This window comes from Acinonyx jubatus, chromosome D1 (assembly GCF_027475565.1).
Source record: "Acinonyx jubatus isolate Ajub_Pintada_27869175 chromosome D1, VMU_Ajub_asm_v1.0, whole genome shotgun sequence".
Taxonomy (NCBI): domain Eukaryota; kingdom Metazoa; phylum Chordata; class Mammalia; order Carnivora; family Felidae; genus Acinonyx; species Acinonyx jubatus.
The window spans coordinates 37124344-37138098 of NC_069390.1; the positions used below are offsets into that span (position 1 = coordinate 37124344).

The 13755-nt window shown below is 35.1% G+C and overlaps 1 protein-coding gene across 5 annotated transcripts in view; it reads right to left on the reverse strand.

Annotated features, from left to right (window-relative positions):
• Positions 1-1077: 1077 nt before the first annotated feature.
• The window catches only part of ANO5 (anoctamin 5), an 88479-nt gene continuing 75801 nt past the window's right edge, over positions 1078-13755 (reverse strand). For 4 of the 5 annotated variants that reach the window (XM_053203377.1, XM_027072986.2, XM_053203376.1 and 1 more), the window contains 5 exons: positions 11804-11934; positions 9363-9568; positions 6831-7009; positions 5264-5369; positions 1078-2297 (listed from right to left, as the gene is read on the reverse strand). In XM_053203377.1, coding sequence (XP_053059352.1) covers positions 2076-2297; positions 5264-5369; positions 6831-7009; positions 9363-9568; positions 11804-11934 — 844 coding nt within the window. In that variant the 3' untranslated portion in view covers positions 1078-2075. Of the gene's footprint in view, positions 2298-5263; positions 5370-6830; positions 7010-9362; positions 9569-11803; positions 11935-13755 lie in introns of those variants that run through there. The other variant, XR_008290425.1, reaches the window with a different exon arrangement.

Here is a 13755-nt window from a genome sequence, read left to right on the forward strand (position 1 = left end):
AAATGATTTCCTCTCTTGCTAGTTTCTCCATACATTCTAGAAACCTGACACTTGAGTTGATTTTGTTTTAAGATTGCAGTGTACAGATAATTTTACGAGTTTGATTTGTCTTTATTTAACACTCTAGATCTATAAATACTGTTAAGCCATACAAACTAAAACTTATATCCAAGAAACCAATTTCCACACTCTTCCTTATTTTTATTAGCACCTGGAAGAAAGCAATATGTATGAGCTGTGCACAAGGGACAACACTGTAGTAACAAAGAGTTTGATTTCACAAGCCAAAGATACTGCATCTGTGGCTTATTTCATAGTAACATTGACTGGTGTTCTCAAGCAAAAAATAGGTCTCCTCTTCTTATGAAATCATTTTTTCAGTAATGAGATCATTTTAAATTACACAAAAATGTTTTTTTAAATATACCCAGTGGATGCCAAATCATTACTGCCAATATTGGGGTAACTGTCTCATGGTTTTATAAAATTCCTAATCCTCATTTCTAAATGCTTAATACTGAACACCAGTTAATACCACCTGCCATGTACTGAATATTGGCAATTCTACAAAAATGTATTAGGATCAAATAATGAAATACTACCTAAAAAAATCTTGTGATAAAGTTTCTCCTTTTGTATACAATTTAAAAAAACACCATTTTTTTGGAACTGAAGTGTAATTTGAAGCTACGGACGTAAATACTATATAACTGAACTGTATCTCGCACTCTATAATGTTAAAAATATGGATGAAGTATTTTTAAGAGAAAGAAGAACAGGTGTACATGTGCCATAGGCCTACATATGAGAGAAATCATTCAATTAATTTTTTCTCACTTAGCTATCAAATCCATCACCCCCTTCTTCCTTGGTTGATCTTTTGGTGTTAAACTCCATGAATAATGTTAAATTGACAATTTCTCTAAAAGAAGCTAACATTTGAGATGTTACATCACATCAGATGAACAGCACAACCACTTCTTGTGTGTCAAAGGCATAGGGACAAGGCACTGAGCACTCTATGGAGCAATGAATGCATCAATAGAAAACAATGTAAACCCATTAAAAGACTTGAGATCGCTTTAAACAGAGAGATCAAATTTCATAAACAACTTGTACCTAACTTATACAAAGAGCTAATGCTCAAACAGGTTTCATGATGCAAAATACACATTGTAGAAGAAAAATGATTTTTAAAAATTCAACAATTTTTTATAGATTAAGCCCAACAAATTAATCAATATTCATTGTCTTTGTTAACTAGTAAGAAGACACATTTACTTCTCTACAATATCTTTCATTTTCTTAAAGAACTGAAGCAACCTAACAACTTAATGCTGTTCCAGATAACAATCCACACTTGAAATTGCCGTTACCAAAATGTCGTCTTTAAAGAACTGAGATGTTAGACTTTTGTTGAAACCCAAATGTCCAGTCTCTTGAAAAATCAATTCTGCATTGACCTGGAAGGGCTACCTGGGATTCTGATGGAAGTTTACCTTATTCAGGATGATTTCAAGAACAAATCCCTGCCATGATATTTACTCAACGCATTTAATAAATGAGTTTTCTTAAGTCGTTTAATTTGGGGGTTTCATTCACATGGTCGAAGATGGCAGGATACAGATGGCTCAGTAGGCCTCTTCACTTCTTTTCTCCATGTCCCAACATTTTTCTTGATGGGAAGAAGTTATAAAACAACCCAATAGGAGACCATGAAAACGTGCAGATGCACTGGAACATGATGGGATAGCCCAAGTCCAGTGTTTAATTCTAAACTGCAACATCCCATGATTTTCCACTATTCTGATTTGATATGCACTCTTAACAATCATTTCTAGAACTCCAGAAAACAATATCTGCAGAGGGCTCAGTCAATGAAGCAGACAAGTGGTATTCTTCCAACCTCACAAAGTTGGCCTCTGTAAAAGGGTACAGAAAACTCTCAGTTAAAAAAGAAGAAGGAAGAGGAGGAGGCAGGGTGAAACTGACATGTGACTTCTGGCCTCTGGCCTGAAAACCCACGGAAAATTGTGAAGCCTAACAGGCAACCAGTGGCTTGTTCATTATGTTGATTAGACTGTTGATTTAGCCAGTTGTGTTTTGTTTTCCTGAATCAGGACTTCTTTGGCAAGTTCACTTGAATTAGCTCTCAAGTTCTCTTTTAATTTGTTAAGCTCAAAGTCATGGAGAATCTTGATAGTCATTAACTTTTCTCTCTTGATTCTCTCCAGAACATCTTTTGGAACATCAGGAATCATCCAGGCCAACAAAAATTTAACTAAAAACACAACGTGCTGGAGGAAAAATAAAAGAAAATCAAGGATATTAGAATTGTCAAATGTTCAGCAGGAAGTTCTTACAAACCACTTTAATCATTCAATAAACTTTGCTCAACACAGAAGTATGAGGAAAAGGCAAAAGATACGGTCGTTGTCCCAGAACTTTCCCAGAAAGACAAACCTTAAGCAAATGAATATATACTAAAATGTGTAATTATAGACATTTAAGTTGATCATGGTTATTGAATATACTTTTTTCTATGCTCACTCCTGAAAACCCAATACATATTTGTAAAGGAATTTTGAAAAATGGTGTAACTCACAAAGACCAAAAAAAAAAAAAAAAAAAAAAAAAAGGAGGAAACAGTAGGAACAGATTCCAGAGATGGAAGAAAGCTGGCGCTTAAACTTGCAATTGGTGATATGGTGATGGTAAAAACCAAGAAGACAAAAGCCAACTTTATTTTAGATCTTCAATAAATATCAGGAAAGATGGTCTTATGGACCTGGAAAGCATGCATGTGGGTGGATTTGAAAACAAGAGGATTAGCCAAAATTTGGTATAAGGAGGAGCAGGTGAATTTTCAGGACCTCTCTCCCACCTTCATCCAGGTACTACTTCTCTCCAACCTCACCCTGGCAGCAGTTGAGTAATTTGCTTTCTGTAGAAATCAAAACAGAAAGCTGTGAACTCAGGAGCACCAGAGACACCAGAGAATGGAGAAGTGGCAGCATTCTGAAAACAGGGCAACTAAGTGAAATTCAGTGAATCCTAAGATCCCTAGTCTTCTTCGGTCTTGCTCAGCTCTCAGAATACAGGTAGCCATAAAATAGCTCAACAGAAAAGAGTTCAGAGGATTTTTCTTTGGGGAGGGTAACCAGTCTGTGAAATTAGAATGGTAGATATCAAAATTTTGTAGGCTTCAAATGAAAAGGTCCCCCTCCCTAACTCGTCACCCTATAGTGAAACCCACCAAGTGACATTCTTCTTGTATGCACACAAAGCTTATAATCAGCTCTCATTTATTCACTCTTAAGTATGAGCAGGTTGGCAAGAATCACCCATTATGTAAGAAAGTCTCTAATGTAAAAGAAAAAATTTGAAACAGGCAAATGGGAACTAAGAGGCAACAGAAATAATGAAGGAACAAAAGAACAGAACAAAAAGACAAAAAATAGGAGACCAACTACTTATAGGAGAGAAATAATAAGAATTTCAAAACAGAAAGCATACCACCTGAGTAACAGAAGTTCCAGAAAGACAGAACAGAGAAAAGAAAGAAAGAATAAAAAATAATAATAATACATACAAGCAAATTTTCTCACCCTGAAGGGTAAGTATGTTTTCAGATTTATAGAGTCCAGCAAAGTGTCCAAAAAAATGAATACTGTCCAATAACAAGAAGCTGTCTTGTAATGTTTCATAGAAGAGGACTAGTGGGAGAATCCTTAAAGCTTATTGATTTAATAAAAGATCAGAAACAAAGACTGGGGAATTGGAATGCTGACATTGAAACTGACAGAAAATGGTGCAATGTCTCCAAAAATGTCAGGAATACCTGGGGTGCCTGGGTGGCTCAGTTGGTTAAGCAGCCACCTCTTGGTTTCGGCTCAGTCACAATCATGGTCATGAGATAGAGCCCCACATCAGGCTTCATGTTGTGAGAGCACAGCCTGCTTGGGATTCTCTCTCTCCCTCTTTCTCTGCACCTCCCATACGTGCGTGCTCTCTCTTTCTCTTTCTCAAATAATAAATTTTTTAAAAAGTGTCAGGAATACCTAAATAAAGTTGGTTGAAAATTTTTCAGGGAAATAACTTTCAGTCTTGAATTCTATACCACTTAGTCATCTGTGTGGAAAGAAAAGAAATTTTCAATATTCAAGGTCTCAAAAATTGACCACCCATAATTTTCCTCAGAAAATTACTGAAAAATGTACTTCACCTAAATAAGCTAGTAAACCAAGAATGGGAGAAACATAGACTGCAGATAATGTAGCATATAGCATTCAATACAAGAGAAGGTGAAAAGAAGTCCCAGGATGATGGTGAGTCAGAGCTCACCAGATTAAAAACTGGTCATCAGAGCTGGATGATTAAAAACATTAATAAGAATAATAAATAAACAAAACTCAAAAATGAAAAAAAATCCTGGTGCAAATGACCAGACTGAATGGTGAGCTAAACTGATGATGTAAAATATGGGAATTAAACAGTGATAAAGTCATAAAGAACTGAGAGAAAGAGAAGAAAAACATGGGGAGGGATACACATAAGACTGCTCTCTTTTCTATCATGTAGAATCTGTGTCTGCTTGCATTAGACTTGTGTATTATTAGATTTCACAGCAGAGTGAAAAAGTGCCTCACCTTTATTTCTCTCCCTTATTGGCCTTCATATCTTATGATGTAGAACACTCAATATGTAACTTACCCAAATCCCCCCTCTGTATTTGTTCTCTTTGAATGCATGCCTTATATCCATAACAAGAATGGATAATCCACAAAGGGGGAAACATAATACAGTGGACAGAGCAGATGCTTGGCAGTAATATAGCTGGCAATGAAACTCAGCTCCAATATTAGCTGATTATCTTTAAAACCAATGCTAATTCTGCTGAGTCTCAGATTTATTTCTCAAGAGTCACTAATAAAGTCTAACTTACAGGGTTATTATTATAGTGTCTGGAATCACTATATAATAGATACTCAGTAACATCAATGAGTTCTCTGTCCTTTTATCGACCTTGAAAGAAGAGGCCACATTTTTTCTTTTTTTCTTTTATGTCACCTTGATATCTTCAACAATAGTAGGTGAATAATAGGGCAACCCATTGTACTGAAAATATCCCTAAGTTGCTTTTTAGGACAACAAATACTTCTTTCAAAATAATTTCCTGAGATAATTTTTTGCTGAGCAGACACCTTTAGAAACCTGAAGGCAGAAGACAGACTAGCTGGAATGCAAGTTAAGAAAGGCTTACTTCCATAACAATGATGAAAGTCATCTTGGCAGCAAGGACGTGCCAGTACTGCATATTATGAAAATATTTCTGGTCATGATCAGGTGGATATCTGTAATCCCTGTACCTGAAAAACAAAAGTAAATGCCAAAAAAATTAGGTATGATTTCCAATAGAGACCTAGCATAAATTCTTACTATTTCTCTTAAGAGACATTTTTAATTGACTACAAAAGTCAAGTCACAGGAAGATAACTCCTGTTATGAAATGTTTCTTTTTAGCACAGATAAAAATCATGGCCACATGTTACTTGTATCTAGTTTGGTGTAGCAGAAGACACAAGTGAAGCTTCTCACCTGACTTTCAAAGTCAAATTTCTCAAAAGAGTTACCAAAATGATGCTGTCTCTGTTCCCCCTCTTCCTGCTCTTTAATGCAGTTCTATGCACCACTTCCCTGAAATGCATTGTCTCCTATCCTTAAACTGAAGAAACACGCTAATCCTCATCTTTTTTGATCTTGAGACGGTAGGACTTGACATTGTTGACCATTTCTATTTTTTGAAACTCTATTTTCTTTTGGCTTATTTGACACTGCATTGTTTTTGTTTTTCTTACTATTCTTCTGGACTTTTCTTAGTGCTCAACCTTAGGGGCTCATTGTTTTCTACAAAGTTGCTAGAGATTGATGTTCTTCAAAGATTTAGTCCAACTAGGAAGTGATGAAATCAAGAAAACTGACCCACATCTATGCTCTTAAACAGTATACTATGATTCCTCTATATGCAAATCTAAAATATAACAATGGTTTTGTCTACTGTTCTATCAACATTTTGCTGTTTCTTTGTTGGAATCCCAGATGAAGTAGCTGGCTTAAGGTTTAAGTTAAGTGGGGTGTGTGTGTGTGCGTGCGTGTGTGTATGTATACGTATATATGTATGTATTATATGTATATATATATATATGTATATGTTATATATATATGTATATATGTATATATACATATGTATACATATATATATATTTATATATATATACATTTATGTCATATATATTTATTATATATAATCCTTAATTCATAGGATAAAAAGACCCTCACAGTACATGAGACACTGAATGTGGAAATACATTCACAAATCTAATTTCATGCTTCCTACACGGAAGAAACCCTTAAAGTGGGATGGATGGTGAACTTATCATATTATTTCTCCCTTTCTCACTCTCTTTTTAAGGACACATAGTTAAATTCAAGTAGGTTAAATGCATATATAATATGATCATGCTGTATGATCTATAGATACTACATTTTGGGACCAAGATGTATTTGTTGGTCAGAAGTCTTTCCAATAAATTTAAAAAATAAGAAACAATTCAAAATTGATATCTTTACCCATGATATTCTTTTACTTTTGGACATTCTACTTTTCCAAACCAGATTCATATGATGAGTGAATTCCAAAATTGACGCACTTTACCCAGGATTTTTATTGCCCCAAATAAATCCTTCACATTGTAAGACAGGAAGAAAATGGAGAATTTAAAAAATACATTTAAAAAGCAAAATTAAAAGCTAAGAACGTAAGAAGGAACCTGCAAGTGGTGAAGTCTCGTTTCTCCCAAGGTGCAGTGTGGTTTGGAAAATCAGCTATCAGGAATGTTGACAGGCTGTCATTGACATATCCTTTCATGGGTGCAGTGGCATCCTTTGAGTAGGCATAGTAGTAAACTAAACGGGGAATGATGTCTGAGGTAAATGCAACAATAAAAGCCTAAAGAACAAAGTAAGAGGGAGATTTTGAGCTAACAATTTTGTTTTAAGAATATCTGATTTGCATATGTCTCAGTTCTATATGGATACAAATGATTAAAATGCCATTACAAATCATGTTAATAAATGAGTCTTTGGCCTAAAACATGAAATAGGCCTTTTAAAGCATATGATTAATATTCCAAGATTTCACAGCTAGAAAGTGGCTAAGGTGAAAAGTGAACCTAAATGCATCTAGCTCCAAAAACCATGCTCTTTCCACAATGCCTTGTTATTTCTTCCATTTATTTCACAGCATAGTTCTACTGTCCCTAACCAAATTCATTTGGCTGAATCAACTCTGTAAGCTAGGACAGTGTGTGTGCCTGCATCGGTGTGAGTTTGCACACATGTGTGCACTATTGGTGGCTGGTGGGAAGCAAAGGAGAGATAGAAGACCATGTGATGGTAAATTGCCCAAAGTTCAGTGTAATTAATCTTAGTATTTAATTCTATAGGAATGGTATTTTCCCATTCTTACCTAAGCTCTGGAATTCCTGTTTCTTTTAGGTTAGGTAAGTCCATTTAAAACCATCTGGCTCTGCCATCTACATTGTTAATGTAGATGCTTAAAAAAACTTTAGTTAGTTAGTTAGTTAGCTAGTTACTTATGTTTATTTATTTTTGAGAGAGAGAGAGAGAGAGAGAGACAAAGCACAAGTGGAGGGCAAAGAGAGAGGAGACACAGAATCTGAAGCAGGCTCCAGGCTCTGAGCTGTCAGCACAGAGCCTGATGTGGGGCTCGAATTCATGAACCAAGAGATCATGATCTGAGCCCAAGTCTGTCAACTGAGCCACCCAGGTGCCCCTAAAAACTTTTAATATTACTTCTATAGCTACTGGTCCATTCAGGTTTTCTACCACTTACTGAATAAACTTTGGCAGTTTTTATTTTCTAAAAAGGTGACAATTTCAAATAGATTTTATAATTTATTTGAATAAAGGCACATATATAACCATTTCACAATTTTCTTACCTGTATCTTATACCTTTTTTCTTGTTTGAGATTGTCAGAGTTTTATATGTCTTTTCAATGAAGCAGCTCTTGATTCACATAGGAATTATATTGCTTTTTTAATTTATTTTCTATTTTGATTATTTCTGATTGCATCTCTATAAACTCTTTCCTATTACTTTTTGTTGATTAGTTTTATGTTTTTCTTTAGTTTCTGAAATTATGTGCTCAGCTTATGCTTTCAAGTCTTCTTTTTTAATAATAAAAGCATTCAGGGGTACCTGGGTGGCTCAGGCAGTTAAGTGTCTGACTCTTGACTTTGGCTCAGGTCATGGTCTCGTGGTTTAAGAGATTGAGCCTGACATTGGGCTGCACACTGACAACACAGAGTCTGCTTGGGATTCTCTCTTTCTTCCAATCTCTCTCTGCCCCTCCCCTGCTCACACACATATTCTTTCAATCTCTCTCTCTCAAAATAAACTTAAAAAAATAACAAAAGCATTTATTGCTATGAATTTTTCTGTAACTATAGTTTTAGCTAATTCCTATAGGGTTTCATTTTAATTAAGCTCTCTATAATTTGAATTTTGCTTCCATTTTATACAATAAAGCTTACTTGGGAGTGTGAACGTTAGGTAGTTAGATTTTTTTTAAATTATCTTTATTATCGACTTCAATTTTTATAACATTATTATATACAAATAAGTGTTATAAAATTTCTGCTTTGGAGAATTTAGTTTCATTATCATTAAAAAAATGTTTTTAATGTTTATTTATTTTTGAGAGACAGAGTACGAGCGGGGGAAGGGCAGAGAGAGAAGGAAACAGAATATGAAGCAGGCTCCAGGCTCTGAGCTGTCAGCACAGAGCCCCATGCAGGGCTTGAACTTGCGAACCGTGAGATCATGACCTGAGCTGAAGTTGGAAACAACCGACTGGGCCACACAGGAGCCCCTCATTATCATTTTTTAATAAGTGCTCCATAAGCAAAACACATTAATGTTTTATATTCTCTACTTGTAGTATACAACTCCTTGTATAATTAAGCTTTAATTGTGTTATTCAAATCTTTTATACCATTACATATTTTCTGTCTACTCTGTCACATGCTATGAAACTATATCATGGTATTTTAAGGACAGTGGTTTTACAATTTTCTTTGTATTTCTAAGAGTTTGCATGTCATAAATTTCTCTATGTTGTTCAGTGCATAAAAGTGTAGGGATGGTTTATCATTATGGACTGCCACCATGATGAAAGCAACATAAATAAATATTGAGTTAAGCATCATTCACATCTCCCCAACCCCAAGAAAACGAAATAAAATACGAAGCCGTCCAACCAAATTGGGTCCACTTACATTAGTTGCAACAGAAAGGACAGCCATTCCATAAAGAATGTCTTGCCAAACACCTATGCTATGAGCTTTAGCAGCTACCGGTCTCCTGTACTGAGTTGTAAGTTTCCAGGCATCTACTCGGATCTCTATAATATTATTCAAGAGAGCAAGAAGAGGAGCCAAAGGAAAAGAGGCCACAAATAATGTGACAAATCCAAATTGGATAACTGTAGGGAAAAAAAAATAGTGAAGTCATTATTATGAAAGAGAAAAAGGGGAACATTCTGCCCAATACCTCCAACTCCCTCCTTTTAGAGGGATCTACACCAGCAAAACCCTCCAGGCCTCTTTCCATCTGCCCACTCCTTCCTCCTCATTGGAAGCCTAGTGACTTGTTTGCTTACTAGAATAGAAAGGAGAAACTGAGCATGTACAACTCAGTTCTGTCCTGGCTGTTTCTTTTGACATCTGCTTCTCTGAAGAAAGCATCTCCTCTTGTCAGATAAGAGATTCTCTTTATTCTTTTTAAACATAGCCTTTTATTTTGGGCTATGTTTATGCCTATGCTGGCCCAGCCTTTACACTGGTATTGGCACATTAGTGGGGTAATCAAGTTTTTCTATCTTGCTAAATCTGTGAGATCAGGGATAAGGACTGATTCATTTATACACTTCCAAGAGCCAGCATGTGTTGGGTATATAAACATACTCAACTATAATAAGCCTTATGAATGAATACATTATTTAAGATTGGTTAAGGTCCTGATCCTCTATACTATCTTGACATCTTTCTAAATAAATTTTATTCTCTTTTCTCATTAAGACTTAGAATCTATGTAAGTTAGCTTCTCTTCCTATTTTTGTTTGCTTCCAACAACGATTAAGGTACAAGAATCCATTCAACTGGCAGTTTGGGCTTCCCGTGAGTGAAAAATGTAATAAGAGAACAGGAATGGCTTTCCACTAAAGGGGAAAAAAAAAGACTCTTCCACGAGTCCTCTATTTTTAGGTGAATCCCAAGTGTTTCTGAATTTCAACTTTTCTCACAAAAAATTCTCAAAATAATCAGTCTTGCCATTTACTAAATCTACTGAACACCTCTACTGAACTAAGAGACAGAAAATTCAGAGGAAGTGTTATGTAGAAACAGCTTGAATTTTCTAGGTTCAAATCCCAGGTTTTTACCTAAAATCTTTCAGCCCATAACACAAATTAACCTATCCAAATTTCAGTATCCTCTAAAACAAAATGCAGTGAATAATGACTCCTCTGCAGAACATTTCAAGATTAGGGATAATGTTCATTAAACAACCAGAATAAACTAACTCTTAGCTGTGTCTCAATAAATGGTAGTTAATTTTCTTATGACACCTTGATTTCATTTTTTTAAAATTGCAGTGATAATCCCTAATGCATCTATGCACAAATGCATTTGATACTTACAAATTTAATTAAAAATTACAGCCTCATCACCCCTAAAGCAAGGACTGCCCAATTTTACAGTCAGCTATATGAAACAGACTTCTCTCAATTTGTCTTAAATTTACCTATTTCAATCCAGGTATCATGTGTATGTATCACAGTGGAGAATCAATAACAATTTCAGGTCATTTTTTCATTCTATCATTATAGGATTAGAGAGTAAGTGAAGAATATTATTCCACCAGAGAAGCAGAGAGGGTAACTTGGGAGGAAACACTCAGAGGTTAGAGTGGGAGAGAGCCAAAGCATAAGAGACTCTTAAAAACTGAGAACAAACTGAGGGCTGATGGGAGGTGGAAGGGACGGGAGGGTGGGTGATGGGTATTGAGGAGGGCACCTGTTGGGATGAACACTGGGTGTTGTATGGAAACTAATTTGACAATAAACTTCATATATTTAAAAAAAAGAGGGGAAACACTCAAGTAGACTTTATAAGTAGTCCTCAGCAATCATCCTTCCTAAAATTTCACCTCAAAATCTCTTCTCCATTCAATCCTTAGCATTTTTATGCATTCTTGTATTCAATGTGAGCTTCCCTTGCACAACTGTTTTTAGCCTGCTTCTTTTCAGCCTGAAAAAAAGAACTTACCTAAATGTATGTCAGACTCTGGAAACATCTTTCAACTTATTCTCTCTCTGGGCTGTCAGTGTGGCAAACAGGACAGCCATGCAAGCTAATCTGAGATAGGAATTTAAAAGTAATCCATACTTTATGTGGTTCAACAATCTTAATGTTCAATTGATAGGAAAAACATCTCTACCATTGGTGTTTTGAAATTAAATTTCATTCTGCATTCTATTTGGTAAGGATATAAATACCGAACCAATCTTTTCCATATCCATCCATGTGTCTTTTAACCTACCATCCAATAATTTTTTGGACACCTACCATCTGCAAGGCAGGAAGAAATATAAAGAACTGGAAAAACACTTACTCTACTCAACCTGACTCTATGTTTCAAGACAGTGGTTAAAAATTACCTGTTTCTAAGTACTCATAGAACAGCCCAAGAGATCCAAAAGTTTCAAGGTCATGATCCTGCTCCCATCGACTGTATAGCTTTTCGGAATTGGTCCGAGCTTTTCGACGTCTCCACCAATTCAGAACCATACTGTTGGAAGTGATAAAAGTAAATACATGATTAGAATTTAAAAGTAAGGGGTCAGAGAATAAGGGCGTTAGATCTAGAAATTGGCAGTAAGACAGGGTAGGTAACTTAAGATCACAGAGCAAGGAGAGATGACTATAGCTGAAGTTGAAATAAAAATCTAGAGTTCTTTTCATAACACATGCTGCAGTCAAAGTTCTTTATTGGGGTGATAAAGAAAATAAGACAACCCTGACTCTCCCCTATGAAAATATATTTACTCAGAGACAGTTCTGTTAAAGAGCATGTGGACAAGAGGGTCACCATAGCACCTTTTTTTTTTTCCATTTAATTTATTAACCTTTATGTTGTCATGAAGAATGCTCAAGGAAATGAGAAATTGGTTACAAGAGAAAATATATGACAAAGGAAACAAAGAGGCTTATCTAATATGTGAAAATAAATGCAATAATCCCAAACAAAATATTGCCTAACTAAATTCCATATTATTTACAAAATAATATATTATGATGTTAGATTACTTTAAGGAACAAAGGGCTTTTTATTAGAAAATCAATCAATGTAATAAGTCACATTAGCAGATTTGAGTAGAAAAAGATAAAATCATGTTGACAAATGCAGAAAAATTCATTTGATACATTTCAAGCACCTATTAAAACCTCTATATGACAGAAAAGTAGGAAAAGAAGGAAATTACTTCAATTGGATCAAAAGCATCTACCAAAATCCTGGGTGAATATCATCCTGAATAAGGGAAAGTCACAGCAAAGGAAACAACTAACAAACCAAAAGACAACCTACTGAATAGGAGAGGATATGCATATGGCTTATCTGATAAAGGGATAAAGATACCACAATATCTTTTTTATTTTTAAATGAGGTGTGAGGTCTACATTGTTCCAGCAGCTTCTTCAATGAACTGCTTTTGCACCTTTGTCAAAAATTAAATGGCTACATTTGCATGGATTCATTTCTGCAATCTCTACTCAGTTCCACTGATCCATACATTCATTCCTTCACCAATCTCACCATCTTGATTAATATAGTTTCATAATAAGCCTTAAAATCGAGCGGTGCAATTCTTCCACCTGTATTTTTTATCAGAATTGTTTGGCCTGTTTTAGTTCCTTTGCCCTCTATATCAATTTTAGAATCTGCTTGTCTATAACTATAGAAATTCTGCTGATATTTTGATTGGAATTACAAATCTATATATCAATTTGGGGATAACTGGCATCATTACTAATTTTAGTCTTCCAATCTGTGAGCACATTTCTCCCCAAATAATTTTTTTTCCACCAGGATCTGTAGTTTTCGGCATATAAATCCCATATATTTTAAAAATTTGTACCAGTTATTTCATTTTATTTTGGTGCTTACTCTTTCTGTACTGATCGATGATTCTTGCTTCCCATACTTTGATTTTGTGCTCTTTTCTTGCTCAACTACACCTTTCAGTAGTTCTTCCATTGAGGGTCTATAAATGTAAATTCTTGTTTTTATGTCTAAAAGTGTCTTTATTTCACCTGCACTTTATAAAACAGTTAAACTGGTTCTAGAAATCTAAGGTGTGCATTAATTTTACTCCAAATCTTGAAACGACTCTACCGTCCTCTGTATCCAGTGCTATGAGTAAAAAATCTGTTGTCAGTGTAGATGATACTCTTTTTTCTTCTGGAAGATTTTAAGATTGTTTACCTCTCATGTTCTGGAGTTTCACCATAGCATATCTGGGTGTGAATTTAATTTTATTTATCTTACTTCATACTCCGAATTTGTTTTCATTTCTGAAACTCATGTTTTCCTTCAGTTTTGGAAAATTAT